Source organism: Rhinocladiella mackenziei, assembly GCF_000835555.1.
Source record: "Rhinocladiella mackenziei CBS 650.93 unplaced genomic scaffold supercont1.4, whole genome shotgun sequence".
Taxonomy (NCBI): Eukaryota; Fungi; Ascomycota; class Eurotiomycetes; order Chaetothyriales; family Herpotrichiellaceae; genus Rhinocladiella; species Rhinocladiella mackenziei.
The window spans coordinates 1,937,906-1,953,668 of NW_013550601.1; the positions used below are offsets into that span (position 1 = coordinate 1,937,906).

The 15,763-nt window shown below is 51.2% G+C and overlaps 6 protein-coding genes across 6 annotated transcripts; 3 read left to right on the forward strand and 3 right to left on the reverse strand.

The window, feature by feature from the left end:
- Positions 1 to 887: 887 nt before the first annotated feature.
- Positions 888 to 3,368, reverse strand: Z518_05848 (uncharacterized protein; the record flags this gene model as incomplete). Its single annotated transcript, XM_013416658.1, has 1 exon — positions 888 to 3,368. One exon carries the CDS (start codon positions 3,366 to 3,368, stop codon positions 888 to 890), a length of 2,481 nt encoding a protein of 826 aa, XP_013272112.1.
- Positions 3,369 to 3,852: 484 nt separating this feature from the next.
- Z518_05849 (uncharacterized protein) lies at positions 3,853 to 4,524 on the forward strand (the record flags this gene model as incomplete). The annotated part of the gene is made up of 1 exon (XM_013416659.1): positions 3,853 to 4,524. One exon carries the CDS (start codon positions 3,853 to 3,855, stop codon positions 4,522 to 4,524), a length of 672 nt encoding a protein of 223 aa, XP_013272113.1.
- A 169-nt stretch (positions 4,525 to 4,693) lies between these two features.
- On the reverse strand, positions 4,694 to 5,747 carry Z518_05850 (uncharacterized protein; the record flags this gene model as incomplete). The annotated part of the gene is made up of 4 exons (XM_013416660.1): positions 4,694 to 4,846; positions 4,909 to 5,059; positions 5,310 to 5,430; positions 5,525 to 5,747. The coding sequence occupies 4 exons, from the start codon at positions 5,745 to 5,747 to the stop codon at positions 4,694 to 4,696; spliced, it is 648 nt and encodes a 215-aa protein (XP_013272114.1).
- A 3,218-nt stretch (positions 5,748 to 8,965) lies between these two features.
- On the forward strand, positions 8,966 to 10,594 carry Z518_05851 (uncharacterized protein; the record flags this gene model as incomplete). The annotated part of the gene is made up of 1 exon (XM_013416661.1): positions 8,966 to 10,594. One exon carries the CDS (start codon positions 8,966 to 8,968, stop codon positions 10,592 to 10,594), a length of 1,629 nt encoding a protein of 542 aa, XP_013272115.1.
- Positions 10,595 to 11,743: 1,149 nt separating this feature from the next.
- On the forward strand, positions 11,744 to 12,861 carry Z518_05852 (uncharacterized protein; the record flags this gene model as incomplete). The annotated part of the gene is made up of 4 exons (XM_013416662.1): positions 11,744 to 11,809; positions 11,875 to 11,885; positions 11,955 to 11,984; positions 12,054 to 12,861. 4 exons carry the CDS (start codon positions 11,744 to 11,746, stop codon positions 12,859 to 12,861), a joined length of 915 nt encoding a protein of 304 aa, XP_013272116.1.
- A 1,191-nt stretch (positions 12,862 to 14,052) lies between these two features.
- Z518_05853 (uncharacterized protein) lies at positions 14,053 to 15,681 on the reverse strand (the record flags this gene model as incomplete). The annotated part of the gene is made up of 1 exon (XM_013416663.1): positions 14,053 to 15,681. The coding sequence occupies one exon, from the start codon at positions 15,679 to 15,681 to the stop codon at positions 14,053 to 14,055; it is 1,629 nt and encodes a 542-aa protein (XP_013272117.1).
- Between the last annotated feature and the right edge of the window lie 82 nt (positions 15,682 to 15,763).

The window sequence follows — 15,763 nt, forward strand, 5'->3', positions numbered from 1 at the left end:
GGAAGCAGTCTGGTACCGGTGTTACCAACATAGGACGATAGGTGTGAGGAATTCAATATGATTGGGGAGAGACGCACGAGCCTTCTGGGCGCGTCTAGACAAGGTTTGTCTCGCGGTTGTGAGGATGTCCAGGTGATTGGGGGTGTTCCTTCGTGTGTGGACCGTTGAACAACAGAGGATTGAATGGAAGAAGCAGAGTTTGCTACGACTTGGTGTCAACACGATGTTGCTCCAGCGCGTTGTTGGTGCGAGGTGAATTGAGAGCGGGCACGGTCAAACGCGAGGTTCCGATGTGAATGCTGGACGCCGTGATCGCTCCAGATGAGGAGGAAGAGACGCCCGCAAGGATTGAGGAGGCAAGGACGAAGTGGCAACTGTAGAAAGTTTTGTCGTAGAAGTTGAAGCAGTGTGGTGGTAGCAGATGTAGCAGTAGATGTGGAGTTCCCGTTGTTTTTCCTTGGCAACCGGGTGCAGCAGTTCGAGGCGCGCTGCAGAATACCAAAGGTAAACTCGGGAACGTGGATGCAGAGGGTGGTCAATTGGTAACAGAATGGACGTCCTACGGTGATGCCGCAAGTCTCTCGGTCAAAATGACTGGTACCAAATGGAAACAAAAGAACGACTCATCGTGATGGAGAGCCAGTTCCTGGTAATATGCGGTAGAGGGGGAATATAGGCTACAGGACGGGGGCAACGGAACTTGCATCGGTGATTCTGGCACGTCGCGCCGAGTGTTGTTTATATGCCTAACCAAAGTTACGCTGCCCGGCAACCAGCGTCTTCCTCGTCAACCAATCAAAAATACTTTCAACATCTGCCATTTTGTCGCGCTGTGTTCTGCGTGTCGTCCCCAATGGCTCATTGTGATCCCGACCAGCTCCGATAAATCATTTTCCAGGAATAAAGTTGCGCTGAAACACCGCCTTGACATTGCCCTCCAAAATCACTCCTCCCGGCACTTCCTTGTCCTGGATACCACCACCACTCTCATCTCCTGATTCCCATCGAGCCAGAAGGCCATTGCTCTCGACCGGTTTAATATCGGCCTTCGCCGTGCCCACCGTAACATGTGTAATAGCATTGGCGCTGAGCCATATCGATCCTTCGGTTGCAGGATAAATCCGCACCACGAACGCCATAATCCGATCATCCCAGACTAATCTCTCCAATTTGACTCGTGCAGGTCCGAGGCCTGGGGTTAGCTGGCTCTTATCCCTGAAGTCTTTGTTGGTCACTGCCTTTTGATACGCCTCTGTGTACATCTGCCATATTTCAGGATGCTGTGCCGCCGACGCTCGATGAACCAGCGTGACATGGAATTCGCCTTGAATGCGTCGTGTTTGTCTCAATGTCCGGTACATACGGGCTTCTTCTGGACTGGCCTGATCAAACATCGAACCAAGGATCGAATTGATGTTGGTCACCGACAATGGAATACTGAAATATTCGAGTTTGCTGATCAATTGCGGGAGGGTCAATACTTTCTCTACCGCTTGATCTGGCGCTGGCCCCTTCTGCTTCTGGTTCTTGTCTCGGTGCGTGGTTTTGCCGAACGATAGATCGTGTTTCGTCTTCACTTGAGACTCCATCGCAAAATCGATTGCTTCTTGCATCTCCTCTTCACTTGGCATCTCTTCGGGTAACAGTCCCGGGTATGCATTGTACAGATGGGTGATGACGGTTTCCAGATTTTCGAACGACGACGCAGCCACGTCAAGATTGATCACCTCGTCGAATTCAGAGTCCGGATATGCGCTGGTGTCGACACCTTGGAACCGCTCCAAGAACCCTTCCATGATTCCAACGATCTCCTCTTGACCCTTGCTCCCTGCTCGAATAGTCTGATGATTGTCCCCACGATCTAAGACGCGTTGACGTGTAACTTTTCGAATATCATTCAGCATCCGATTTTTGGGCTCATGCACATAGTGTAGCGCCACAAACCGAGCATCCGGAACCACCTTGCTGACATCGTCCATGATTTGTTGTCGTTCTCGCCGCTGATGATTGTTCCGGTCGGCAATAACTACCTTATGAACCGCCATAGCGTTGGTAATGGCCAGAGCGAATCGTTGCGGTCGACCTTTTGACCCCTCGATATTGTCGTTTTGCACGTGTCCAAAATTGAACAACTTCACCAATGCCGTTGCTACCGTAGTCTTGCCACATCCAATCGTGGCAATCGGGACAAGAACGATATTGGATTGTGAATCGTCATCCGCATCTCCATTGCCTTCCGCATTCTCTTGTGCAATGATGTCGGACCCTTTCTGGCCCTTTTCCGCGAGAAATCCATCTCGCATCTTGATGATACCGTGATTTTGATTGTAAGCCTTTCCAATTTTCGGATCCTTGGCTAATTGCCGTCGTGCGTAGAGGAGATATTCTTCTGTGATCTTTTTGTGTTTCTTGAACTTGGGTGGCTTGCCTGCAATCATCGCTTTCGTGCACTCACGCCATTGTCGGTACATCAAATAGGGCTCTTCAAACTTGTATTTGAAAAACCAATCCAGGGCGTGAGCCGCATCTCCGCTCGTCTTCTTGCATCTGACCACGAAGCCTTCGGTATCTCGGCCATTCCAGGATCCTGTCTCCGCACAGGTGTGCAGAAATTGTCGGACTTCGTCGAGGGACGGGATAATGATGTACTGCGCCTTTTTGAAGCCCCAGGCGTCGGCAAATTCATGTACTTCTGGTCCGGACCACGTGGCGAAGTCGGGAAGGTTGAAATTGATACCGTGAAGGTACAGGCCCGCCATTTCGGGCGGATATTCCAGGACGTGTTCCTCAAACTCGTCGTCGCACAGTTCACCCACCGCTGTCACATTCAGTTCTCGTAATCTCTTCGCCAAGTCTCGAGTGGTCTTGCCCACACTTTCCACATGTCGTTTGACCCATTTCTCTCCTACCATGGCATGGCTCTGTGCTACATCTGCACGTGCGCCTGTCGAGTGTTTGCTGCAAACGAGTAATGTCCCATCCTCAAGGCCAGACATGAAAATGATGCATCCGTTCTCCTTGACGCTGAGCTCGTACAGACCGGTGGTGTCGCGGGCGATGTTGGACCACTGTGTGCTCGGAACCTCGTCCACGTTGAAGAACTTGTCGTAGCCGCGGATGGCAATCTCAGGGGTGCCATCGGATCTCTTGGTCGTGAACAGACCACGAGCATAGGTAGGAAGGTCGTCTCGCTTGTAATCCCAATCGTTAAAACGCCATGAATCCACGGTGATGCCTGAAGATCCGTCAACGGAGAAGGATGTTTTCTTGCAGGAGAATCCTTTCTTACCGCCCTTGCCTTTGGCTTTGGCTTTGGCGGCCTCGAGTGTTTTGCAGAGTTGGGCCACTTGGTGCGGATCCTGCGCCATGGTGACGCAGGGATCAAGGAGATGCTGAACAAGGGGAAAAAGGGATCACTTAGGCTTTGAGACGTGACGTACGGCCAGGAGGGGACGTAATGAGAGTGGTCAGCCCGGATGAAATCAAGTTGCCACACAGCGAATTTAAATTTGGGAATTCGTGGCAAGCCGTGTCTGTTCCTGATTTAATTATTATCTTTGATGACTCACACTCGCAAGTCACCGGCAAGGAAGGATCACTCAAGAGTCACTGGAGGATCCAAATTATTGGTGAGCATCACCTTGTAAAGGACCAGCATTCGGCCTGTCGAGTTTCTTCTCCGTGTCAGCCTTGCTGCTCAAATTTCTAGTTGGAGATTCTAGGGAGGCTAGGCACAATCCACCACTGAGAATGCTCCTCCTGCGGATCCTTCCTGCGAGTGACTCGAAACATCAAAATAGGAATCCAAGGAAATTTGGGCATCTTCAAGCCTTCCATTCTCTTCCTTCAACAATGTCGGACCTCAATCCATTCCTTCTGGCCGCTGTAACTCCGGATCCCGATTCCCGCTTACTGCCCCTTCTCCGATCAAATCCTGACCTGGCCTCTGCACAAGATGCACATGGCTATTCCCTCCTTCATGCGGCCGCTTCCTATAATCATGTATCACTATTACGATCGTTGATTGACGAGTTCAAGGTGGATGTCAATCTAAAGGACGAGGACGGCGAGACCTGTCTGTTCGTTGCCGAAACAGTGGAGGCCGCGAAATGTCTGGTGGAAGAATTGCACATTGATCTGGGGGTGCGGAACGAGGAGGGCATGAATGCGCTGGAGAAACTCGTCTCCGAACAAGAATTTCCAGAGGTTGCAGAATACCTCCAAACACATACCGCTCAGGGTTCTACGGCTACCGATTCTAACCGCTCTGGGCCCCATCCAAATGGCATCCAGCATCCTCCACCACTACCTCCAAACATGACCATCAACATTGACACAGTAGCGGATGCAACTTCCAATTTCGAACAAGAACCCGATCCCGAGTTTAGGCGGAGGATAGAAGAGCTGGCAGCCAACGAGAATTTCCATACCGCTGAGGGTCAGCAAGAGCTGCGAGAATTGATCACAGACGCAGTTAGAGATGTCGGGAACCGGGATCGAGAGGTTCGGAGACGTGTCGGCTAATTGTGACGACAACAGGGCCTCTCCGACTTCGCGAGACACGGGATCGCAAGCAACATGGAAATTGGCAAAAATTGCATCAGGCATAACCCTGTCCCGGTCAAGCCTGGGGTTGGGTCATGCTCGCGGAATTTAAGGATATGGAGGAGATCTGCATATCGCCTGCAATCATTCAGTCGTTCATCCATGCCGCTACTCGACCTCCTCCCACTCTGGCAGCGAACCGCAATCCCGTACTTCCCATGGGAAAATAGCTGACCAAGTACCACACCAAAGCCACAAGTTGGACAATGGAAGAAAATAGAGTGAGAATTGTAGAGTGAAGCTGGGCCCGAGACGTCAGCTACGGTATTCTGCAGTGAAGCTGTGTAAAAATATTGTACCTACCCCGACGGCGAAGTAGATGGTCATGATGATGGAACCAAAGTAAGCGGCGGTGAAGGGTAATCGAGGGCCTGAAGTCAAGTGTACTGCATATTGATACGGGCCCATCAAGAAAGCCCAAGATGCCAAAAACATCAGAGAGCCGACCGACCACCTATCGAGACGCGTCAGCCACACACACGTCTGCTTTGAAACACATGCATGAATTTTTAAGTTCTCGATTGCCAAATACGATGGGGACACAAGGGTTGATTGCCAAGGATCATCCCCAGTGTGGAAATCAGTCTCAATATAGAAGAGCTGACATCATCATGGGTTTACGCGTTATCACATGGCCCAGGTGACTAGAGTGTGAGGGTGTGCAGCAAAATATGAAGAGGGTCGGGACATGGCGGAACACTCACAGAATCGCAAATTTTCGAGGTTTGAGCGACAGGACGGGAAACAGAGCAAAACAGATAACAAAACATGCCAGAGCGGCGAGATTGCATCCGCCAAAAATCAGAAGACGATCCCAGCGGCTCACTGTCCGGGTTTGCATTGTCAGTATTCCTCGGCCCTGAGCGTCTGCTTTGAGGGGGTATTGAACATGCAGAAGCCATGTGGAATGCCGACTTACGTGCGAACCAACCCTCTTCCTCCTCTCTCCGCGACGGGGCTGGTAGCGGCGCTCCGGGAGCCTCGTGTGTGGGCAATTGGACATAACCTCTCCGTCCAAAGGGATTTATCGATGATAGTCTGGATAAGATGGGAGTTGACGATGACGTGTTGGCTGGAACATCCGGATCTCTTCTCGACCAGCCCAACGAATTCATCGAGTCTCGAAATGCAGTCGAAGTCATTCTGACGGGGTCACTCCACCCTTCAATGCTGGATTTTCTCTGCTAATGGCTCAAAATTTGCGATCGGTGTGACCCCCAATAAACCGCGGATTCTGTCCACCTTTTTCTTTTGACTCTTCGAATAATCAATCCTAGCTCTCCCAAAGTTTCACACCCAGAGCACTGACGGCTTAGACAGGCAGAAGACGATTGAGGGAGTGGCAAAGGTACCGCGACGCCTATGCCTAGTTCAGGATCTCGCTTGTGACCTGATCGCGGTCGAGGCTGATCTTGCAGAAGATGAGCACTGGAACAGAAGGCACGGAACGAGCAGCCGGCGTGTGGGCAAATCGACAGGCGCAGCAATTGAACGTGTGTGTAGAGAAGATGGATGGGCGAGGCCGTAAGTTTCCAAGGTTGTTAGTGACGGCTGCCTGCAGGGATGGCTGAGGGGAGTTGGCCTGCGGGGTTCACCGAGAATCCCAGAAGGCAGAGGAATATCCCCAGGTGGATTGAATGAGGTGCCCAAAGGAGTGATAGCGGCAAAGGACAGACCACCTGAAAGGTCAATCGCAAAAGGGTTCGAGGCGTCGACGAGCAGGCTACATTGAGGTTGAACTTGAGACGCAGACAAAGCCAGTCGCAGATCAAACCTGCCATCGTTGCGCTAAAGCAGACCTTGTCTCGAAGTCGGACTAGTAGGTTCGAGCCGACTTGCGACAGGCATCCAATCATTGGTCACTTCCCCACTCCCTCATGTATCTATCACTCGCATACTTTGCCATGATCCTGGCTGTGACTGACAAAACTTTCTCACCCATCATGCCATGATCATCGAGTCGAGGTCCGGACTGAATCACCAACCAACCACCCAGGACGAGGATGATGCACGTCCGGAGCTAGCGGCCACCAAAGGCCTAGTTTGTAGCGAGCAACTCCCAGGCAAGAAAGCCGGGAGCCAGCAGCCAGCAGCCATCGGTACGAACCATCCGAGGATTTCCAGCTCGCCCAGACCCTTCCACGGTTCGCGGAGTGACCCCGTCGCACCGCATAAGTGGGATGCAGATGCAAGGCATTCCATTCCTTGAGTTCTGCTGAGTCGAGCAAAAGGACGACCTATCTGATTGATCGACGGAGAAAGCCTCCCGCGCTCTCGACGATAGTATGTTATGCTGGTAGTGGTGTAGTAGCATTCCTGATGAAGGAGAAAACTTCTCCCACCCGGAGCGCTGTGCAACCGACCGTGAACTATTTTCCGCCGGCTGATGGAGGGGTGTGGATGACAGGCCCTGACGGGTCATTCGTGGGCTATTCTGGAAGTTAATCCGCAAATCCACACACAATACGCATATCACAGCCTTGACGGCCCGGCAGGATGTGGGCTTGTCGTAGTTGACAAATGATCTCGCAGGAGCACTTGACCTCGGTCGACACTAACCCCCGATGATCTGCTGGAACAATGACTACATCGATATCCAAGTCATGCTGGACCGCAAGGGGTGACTGATGGGATAAAAGGGTGTATTGGCGCATAGCCATGTGGGCGGGATGTGACTTCTTCAAGAAACATGACCATCTCACACTGGCACCCGAGACAACAGGGTATTCTTGGAAAACACAATAAGACTCATCGCAGAATCCGTCCATGTCGCCTTTTCGCCTTGACATTGCACACCTCTCCGGACTCCACCCGCATCAAACATCCAGCTCCCGCCATGGTCCTAAGCCTTGCCCGATTGGCCTCCCGGGTCTCGCCGCCTCATGTGGCTTCGCCCTCAGCAACAAGGAAGGGGTGCATACGCAAGACGACTGGGAGCGGAAACGGGAACTGGAGTTGGAGAGGTGGTGGACTTGCTGGATAGCCTTGCAGCTCGTAGCTTAGGTATAAAAGACGTAGACTTGGTCCGGAAGACGTAACAAGGACAATCATCCGTTTCCTAACAGGTTGCTCGTTACTAATTTCGCCGGAGGCATTCTCTGACATTGGTCACAGCCCCTCGCTATCTCTCACCGCGCACACCTTAGCATCTTGGATTTTTTCTTTTTTTTCCCTTTTTTTTTTTTTTTTTTCTTGTGGCCCACTGGAGATTGCTTGCGGAGATCTTCTTCCCGCACTGGCACTGGCAGATCAACCTACCTTATCAGTTCTCACACAGAGCATTATTATTTGTGTGGCATTTTTGAGTCCAAGGCGCGCCCTAGCTTTGTTAGTGGTTTAGCCCCTCTCTATTTGAGTGCCAAGGCCGACTCGAAGAGTCGAGTCTCCAGTCAAAGTAACAGGCGATTGGCCGGTGGCGGCTTTGGAGAGAGGGAGAGTCCTTTGAGCTGCGCCCGCCGCCCACTTTGCCCACCGTCAAGGCGGCGTCTGCGTACCTCTTCCTCGACGGCAACATCGGCCGTTGGCCTCAACTCACTGCCACAGCTTCCCATCCACCGCTCTCGATCGCCTCAAATCCTCACCATTCCGAACACTCTGTCCCTTCACCTTAAGTCCTCCGATCGACTACGACGACAACATCTTGGATCAGAATCAACACCGCTTGCTCCGTACTTCAACGCCGCCGTGTCCCAATCGTTTACTCACCCTTGCCTTCCAGACCCAAGCTGCCATTCCACTGCACGCGACGTATCTCCATATCCTTAACCAGTCTCTCGATATCGCACATCCCTAGCGCGGATCGCATTCTCCTCTCCGCTCATATCCCGGGCCACCATTTGCGTCTAAGACTGGCAAGATCAAAGAGGCGGTCATCAGCGACTTGTGTCAGATCACCTCTCAGATACCTATTTGGGCTGCAGGATATCTTCGCGATTCGCTTCCCAGCATTCAATCCGTCAGTCCTCCCTCTTCTGGATTTACGTCACATATACTATCATCTATTTCAGTTGCGACTACAGGACGGAATAAGGCCGGGCGTGGGCGAACCATTGCTGACAGCGCATACTGCAGTCAGCCTTGTTATATATTCGACTATTCGACACACATAATCTCGATTTGAACTCGAAGCGGTGGTTCACACTCATCCCTGTCCTTTCCCACAACGCGGAGCGGGATTTTCCTTTGATATCCGTTCATCAGCTTTCCCTCACCAACGCTTAACCTGATAAGAAACTTTTCAATGGCTAAGGCCGCCTGACTTCCTTGGTTGTTGCGGGACATCCAGGCAAGCACGCGAGCTTATATTTCCTGCCTCGAAAACAGACCCCATCGTCTTTGCCTTCCTTTCCTCTTCTCGACCATGACCAACTCTGCAGGCGGAATGCCCTACATTAAGAGCGAGCCCGACGATTTCGGCAATAACCCTAACCGGTTCATGCCTGCCTCAAACTTTAGCAACTCACAGCCGTATGGAAACCAATTCAACAACCCGCAAGATGGTGCTAGCATCGACCCCTCGGAGCTGTCCATGCAGAACCCCAACTTTGGTGGTATGCAATACAATTTTGCTGGAGGCAACATGTCATCCAGCTTCAGTATGGGCAACTCGGGCTATGATGACAGCGAACTGCTAGAGAGCCTCGACTTTGGAAACAACGGTCAAGGCATGATTGATGACTTTTCCACCATGACTCAACCAAGCAATGTTAACCGAAGCTCAGGCGGTGTTCCGACGAACCAACAAAACCAAATGTCCAACGTCTATTCCAGCACACCGGACGGGCCTCCCATTCAAAGTCCCTTCTTGGGCAACTTCGATTACAACCAGTTCCGGATGGGTTCCCTGCCGCAGCATATGTCGCCTTTACAAGGTTCCCAATTTGGGAAGCGCCCGAGCATCCAATCGGCGAATCGGAAGTCATCCGATCAGAGGTCTCCCCTAACACCACGTACGGCGGCTATGGCACAGCTTCATATCGGTACCCCAGAATCGGGAAATCTTGCCAATGGTCGGCCAATCAGGACACCAAACCTCCAGAACCGACATACGAAGACGCTGTCTGGACAGTACGACAGCACTCCTGGAAGCCTCCACTCATACCTGGATTCTCCTTTGTCGTCACCCGTCGCTGGTCTTCACCATGCTGGCATCTCAGAAACCATTGGTTCCGGACAGCATGCCTCTCTACCGGCCAAGGTGGAGAATGGGTTGAGCAATGCCGAAACAGTCGAAGCAAAGAAACGTCGCAGACGAGCCTCTCACAATGCCGTAGAACGAAGACGGCGAGACAATATCAATGAGAGGATCCAAGACTTGTCACATTTAGTGCCCCAACATCGTCTAGAAGATGACAAGGTCAAGAAACAACTTCAGAATAACGGACCACTGTCACCGTCGGTGGGTGCTACCAGCATGAGTCCCCCCAATGCTAATAACACGGCCACATCGTTGCTCGCCGGCGCCGCCGGTCGCCGTGCCGCCAGCACTGCGGGCAACATCACCATCGGATTGCCAATTGAGGAAAAAGAGAAAGGGCCCAACAAGGGCGATATCCTCAACGGAGCCGTCAGCTGGACTCGTGACCTGATGTGGGCACTTCATCAAAAGTACCAGCAAGAAGATGAATTGGCCTCATATATCACGTCTCTCGGAGGCTCCTGGCCCCTCCAAGTCACAGACGATGAGAAACGCATGCGGTCCGAAGTGATGGACGCGGTAGAGAAGAACGACGCCAGTACCTTTACCTACTCGAGGACCGATGGTAGCGGCCTTCGGGTACCTAGGCATACCAACCTTGCCGGAGACCGGGTCCAGACAAATCCTAGTCTCAGTCCCCAGAGCAACTTTGAGCTCAGCCCAGGTTTCCACAGCGGTGGAAGTGGAACCAACAGTGGTAGCAATGGACCGGGACAAACTCAGTACTGGCATAGTGCTGGGCATGGAGGAATCAGTTTCAAGGAAGAAGACGAATTTATGGAGATGAACTGACGATGTGATGATTTTGCAGACAGCCAGCATTGAGAATGAGATTATGGGAAAGATTCACCCCCACACAACCGAGACAGGACGAGGCAATGCAGGCAACCCACAGTTTTTGAATGTACGGAGATTCTAGGCCGAGAAAGAAAGTTCCCCGTACATGGGGGTGGGACTTTTTCCGAATTGATGGTCAATTGTGTTTTCCAAGTGATTCATTCCTTATGAGTTTAGGAGTGACCTTTGAGGATGGATGATGCGGTTGAGTTTTGATACCCCTTCATTTTGGAATCTCTTTTTCCTTGTCGGTGAGTAGTCCCGGGGAACTGCCAAGCAAAGGAATGTATTGTAGGTAGACGAATTTTCCAAGTCGATAGCATGGTCTGGGAGTGGATGGAAGGCTTCTTCGATACTAATCATTGCTTTTGGAGAAATATCAAATTGATATGAAACGTCCATATTCCCAAAGAGGTTTTCCCCCTGCCACTTGCTTTACCCCGTTCACGTTGGCAAGTTCTCCCTGGGCTCAGTAGGACAAGATTGCATTTTTTTCTTCAGCCGACATCTCTTCCTCCATGAGCGCTTTCGCTTGACACTTCAATATTTTTGACGACGCTGCCTCATATTGTGAGAAATTATTGCTCAAAAGCTCTCCTCGGCTATTGCGTTCTCTTTTGGCTAGGACCAAGTCTACTTTTCGCTACACTTGTCAGCGCAGGGGGATAGCACAAGCTGTAGTCTCGAGGATGAACGTGGAGGTTGGAAGCAATGACTAGGTGGCTGGAAGAAGTAAAGCGGAGAAGAGCATAACCCAATGGGCCAGCAGCCTGCAGGTCACTTCTCTGCCCCCAATCAGCTCTTTCTCCGTCTCGAACTCTCCCCCCTCGGTGAAGCTTTTGTCCAGCGAGATCGGCCACATCCGTCTGCAGCTGCGGTCGACAGTCCGCATCTCGTTCCACCAGCGTGTATATTTTTCTTCAGCATCAGCTATCTATTCCATAACCGCGGGTGCATCTGTCACCGTCTGATCTGCCCTGTGACCAACCTCCCTTAATCTTCGTCTCCTCCTTTCTTCCTCCCCCTCTGCCGCTCTCTCGGCTATCGACAAATCGCAACTCGCCTCCTTTCGGATCGGATAAAGCACGCACACGACAATTCAAGATGTCAGAGAAACCATTGGGCTTCGGCTACCAAATTGGTGCGGGGGCTATTGCTGGTGTGTCTGAGGTATGTTAACGCCTTCAGAGATATGAACATATTCGTACTGGTTGGGGTTTGCTAATAGATACTAGATTCTCATAATGTGAGTCGCACGACAACCCCGGAAGTCACATTCCCACGCAGTTTGGGCTCACAATTCATCCTTCCGCAGGTATCCTTTGGACGTCATCAAGACGAGAGTGTCAGTATAGACCCACCTTTATATCTTGTGAACAGAGCAGCCTGGCTAACATAGCTCCTCCCCCTGCAGGCAACTTCAAGGCAATGTCGCCGTCCCTGGCCAAGATCACTACACTGGGATGATCGATTGTTTCCGAAAGATCGTCAAGAATGAAGGTCCTTCTCGCTTATACCGTGGTATCGGAGCTCCAATCATGATGGAGGCGCCCAAACGAGCTACCAAATTCGCTGCCAATGATTCCTGGGGGTTATTCTACCGCAATCTTTTTGGTGTGGAGAAAGCCACCCAACCTCTCGCCATCCTGACTGGAGCGACTGCCGGTGCAACTGAAGCCTTCGTCGTAGTTCCGTTTGAATTGGTCAAGATCAGATTACAAGATCGTGCTTCGGCAGGCAAATACAAGGGCATCGTCGACTGTGTGATCAAGACGGTAAAGTCAGAAGGACCTCTCGCGTTGTACAACGGTCTGGAGTCGACATTATGGAGACACATTCTATGGAATGCCGGTTACTTTGGATGTATTTTCCAAGTCAAGGCACTGATGCCCAAGGTGGACAAGTCAGACAAAGGCAAGGCTATGCTGACGGATTTCATTTCGGGTACTATTGGCGGAACAGTTGGCACTATTTTGAACACACCCATGGATGTTGTCAAGTCTAGAATTCAGAATTCACCCAAGATCGCAGGTCAGTCTCCAAAGTATAATTGGGCTTGGCCTGGATTGGGAACCATTTTGAAGGAGGAAGGGTTTGGCGCCTTGTATAAAGGTTTCTTACCCAAGGTGCTTCGGTTGGGACCGGGAGGTGGCGTCTTGCTCGTCGTCTATACCGGCGTCATGGATTGGTTTAAAAAGATGGGAGCCCAACCAATTGGTTAGAGCGATCAAGAGACTAGATGGAGAGGGATTGAGAAGGACGTTCCCATGACGAAGAATGGGCGCGTGCTAGAAGAGTCGGGGGTTTGGTTCTTCGAAATTTCTCACACCCGCCAGGGCCGGCCGGGATTCATAGACATGTGCATGGGAAAGGGAAAAGCGAACAAGTCTTTGTTTACCCTCAGAATCGGGGAAACATCCACGATTCAAAGGATTTCGATCGGCGTTTTGAAATTTGTAAGAATGGAAGATAGAAAGGACGGTTTGGGTTGGAATGGACACTTTTATTGCGTAGTACCAGCAAGGCCTTCATTAGGCCGCTGCATGTACATGTATTCAATTGATCCAACGTGCGTAACCAGCCCAGCAGAGAAGGGTTGGGATAGTGCCCACATAGGAAAGGAAACTGGAACCTTCAACATTGGTATTCCGTCGTCAGGAACAGGTACCAATTCGTATAACAATTGCATATCTTTTTCCCAGCCTGCTACCATACATAGTAATAGCCGGGTGCCCTACGAACACTCTGTGAATGGTGTGAACAGTAGTCCAAGTCATCCAATCCATCAATCATAGACCTATACTCCTTACTTCCTTCCACCTTTGATGTGCAGAACAAACATTGTCCGAGACAGACAAGAAAGCTTTTATTTCGTCATCATCATGGCCGTGCTCATTCCCGTTCCCGTCAATAACCAGGCATGTAACGAATGATACTCGACAAGATTTGATCGCTTTGATTTGTGCGCTGGTGTCTCGGTGTGCGAGATTTCGAGAGTACAAGCGGCCGAAGCCGATGCACTCGGGTTTGAGTTTGGAGTGCCAATAATAGAGTAGAAGGTTCAGACCGGCAGACTGATAAATCCAAAGGACACAAAACAAATATACCCCCGCCTCACCATAATGTGATGCTCGTGCTGGTGCTGGTAGTGATATCCTCAAGCAAGTGCCACTTCGTTGTCGCTCGGTGGATTCGTATCCAAACACAGAAGAGTAGACGACGGGTGATAGTCTCGACATGATATCCGACTCAGAATGAGTCTTGATTACCGTGTTGTGAGGTGATAGAACAGATGGATGCTATCACCCATTCACCCCCCACTGGGGGGAACTTCTTGGTCGTGCGAAGAAGTCAGCCAGTAACGAAACGGGCGTTGGCGAAGTGAGGAGGAGGGAGGTTTGGTTCATTTCCGTTCATTTCGCGCGTCGGATGTACCAGCGTGATCGAGTGCCTTCCTCGAGCTCGACGATGATGTTAGAAGGTGATGAATCGGTATGAGTCGATTTGCTGGCGTCAGCTCCTGCGTTGGTAGCTTTGGGGACGGTATTTTGTGTGGGTACCAATAATGTGTCGTGCCCATTGAGTGGACCCGATATATTTTCTTTCGTCTCGATCTTAACTTCTGCTTCTACAGCCGCGGCCTGGACAAGGTCCTGGTCGTTGAGTTGGATGATGATCTCACTTGGATGCTTGATCGGTGAGTCTCTGCTCCTGGGCCGAGTTTGGAAGATGTCTTCTTCGTGTTTCACGGGAAATCTTTCTTCCTCTTTCTTCGGTACAGTTTGTCTAGCTTGCATAGTTTGTGTCTTCTCGGCTAGTTCCTTCGTATGAGGGGTCTTCTCGCCGGTCCATAGCCGTTCCTTTAGTGCGCCATCCCAGCCTGCTCGGCGGGCGATTTCTTCCAGGATCAAGTCGCATTCGCCCAGCAACTCGATGTCAACTTTGACATGCTGTCGTTGACAGCGGTCTTTACTAATCCAGATCTGTGGCACGGTGGGCGGGATTGCCAGTAACATATCATTGACAGGCTCAACTTGAAGGGATGTGCCAATAATTACGAGCAGGTCGACTTTGGATTTGTCCACTTCGAGTCGTGGCGCGTAGGAATAGGAGATGTGCTCGCCAAAAAACGTCATGTCTGGTTTGAGAAGGCCCTTGGGGAAGTCGATTTTGTTGCTTTCAGCCTCCGATGAGTCAGTATCTTCGAATTCCCATCGTTTGCGTTTCTTTTTGCCGCTGCGGCTGTGTCCGCCCTCTTTCGTCTCCTTCTCCATCTTGGGATCCTTGACCAGCGAGCATTTACAAAAGGGGATACCTCCTGCTCGTACGACGGGCATGTATTTTCGGGCGGTGGTCTTTCTACCGCAGCTCATGCACGTCGCGGTCGACAAGGTGCCATGACATTGGATCAATTTGGAGGACGACACGCCGGCAGCGGCTTCTAGGCCGTCAATGTTTTGTGTGTAGTTGGTCAATAGTTTGCCTTTGGATTGGAGTACAGAGATGAAAGCGTGCGTCAAGCTGTACCTCGGAACGAGATTGGTGTCAGCTGACTTGGTGGTGATGGAATCAGCTCGTCCGTCTCCGTCAGCCGGCACGAGACCTTGCATTCTGGGAAAGACCTTTGCGGCTTGTTTGAAGAACTCATTAGGATCTGATTTGAAGTTGTCAATGTGGAAAAGTTCCTGTGGGTCGTCATAGGTCGAGTCCACGAGGAGATTGTAGATGCCGCTGGTGGATCGGAAATCGGGAACGCCCAGAGATGTCGATATCCCGGCCCCCGTGAGAACGATGATGTTCTTGGAGGATTTGAACAGTGAGACGGCGTGGTCGAGCGTGTAGTACTGGTTCAGTCGTGGTCGGACTTGTGAGATGTTCTTCGATGGAGAGGAAAGGCGACGGGGTGGTAAGGAGGATGCTCGTTCGGCGCTTAATTGATGAATACGGAGCAGTTTTGATGGCGATGGACGAGAAGGCGAGGCGTTGGAATCGGCATCTGCATCACGATAGGGAGCAGGCGAATGTGGCGCTGACGAGGCCATTGTGTGAAACCAAAAGGAATTCGTCTCGAATGCGGAGATTCAAAGTGCTGAATGGACAATGCGAAAGTTGCAATGTTTCTGA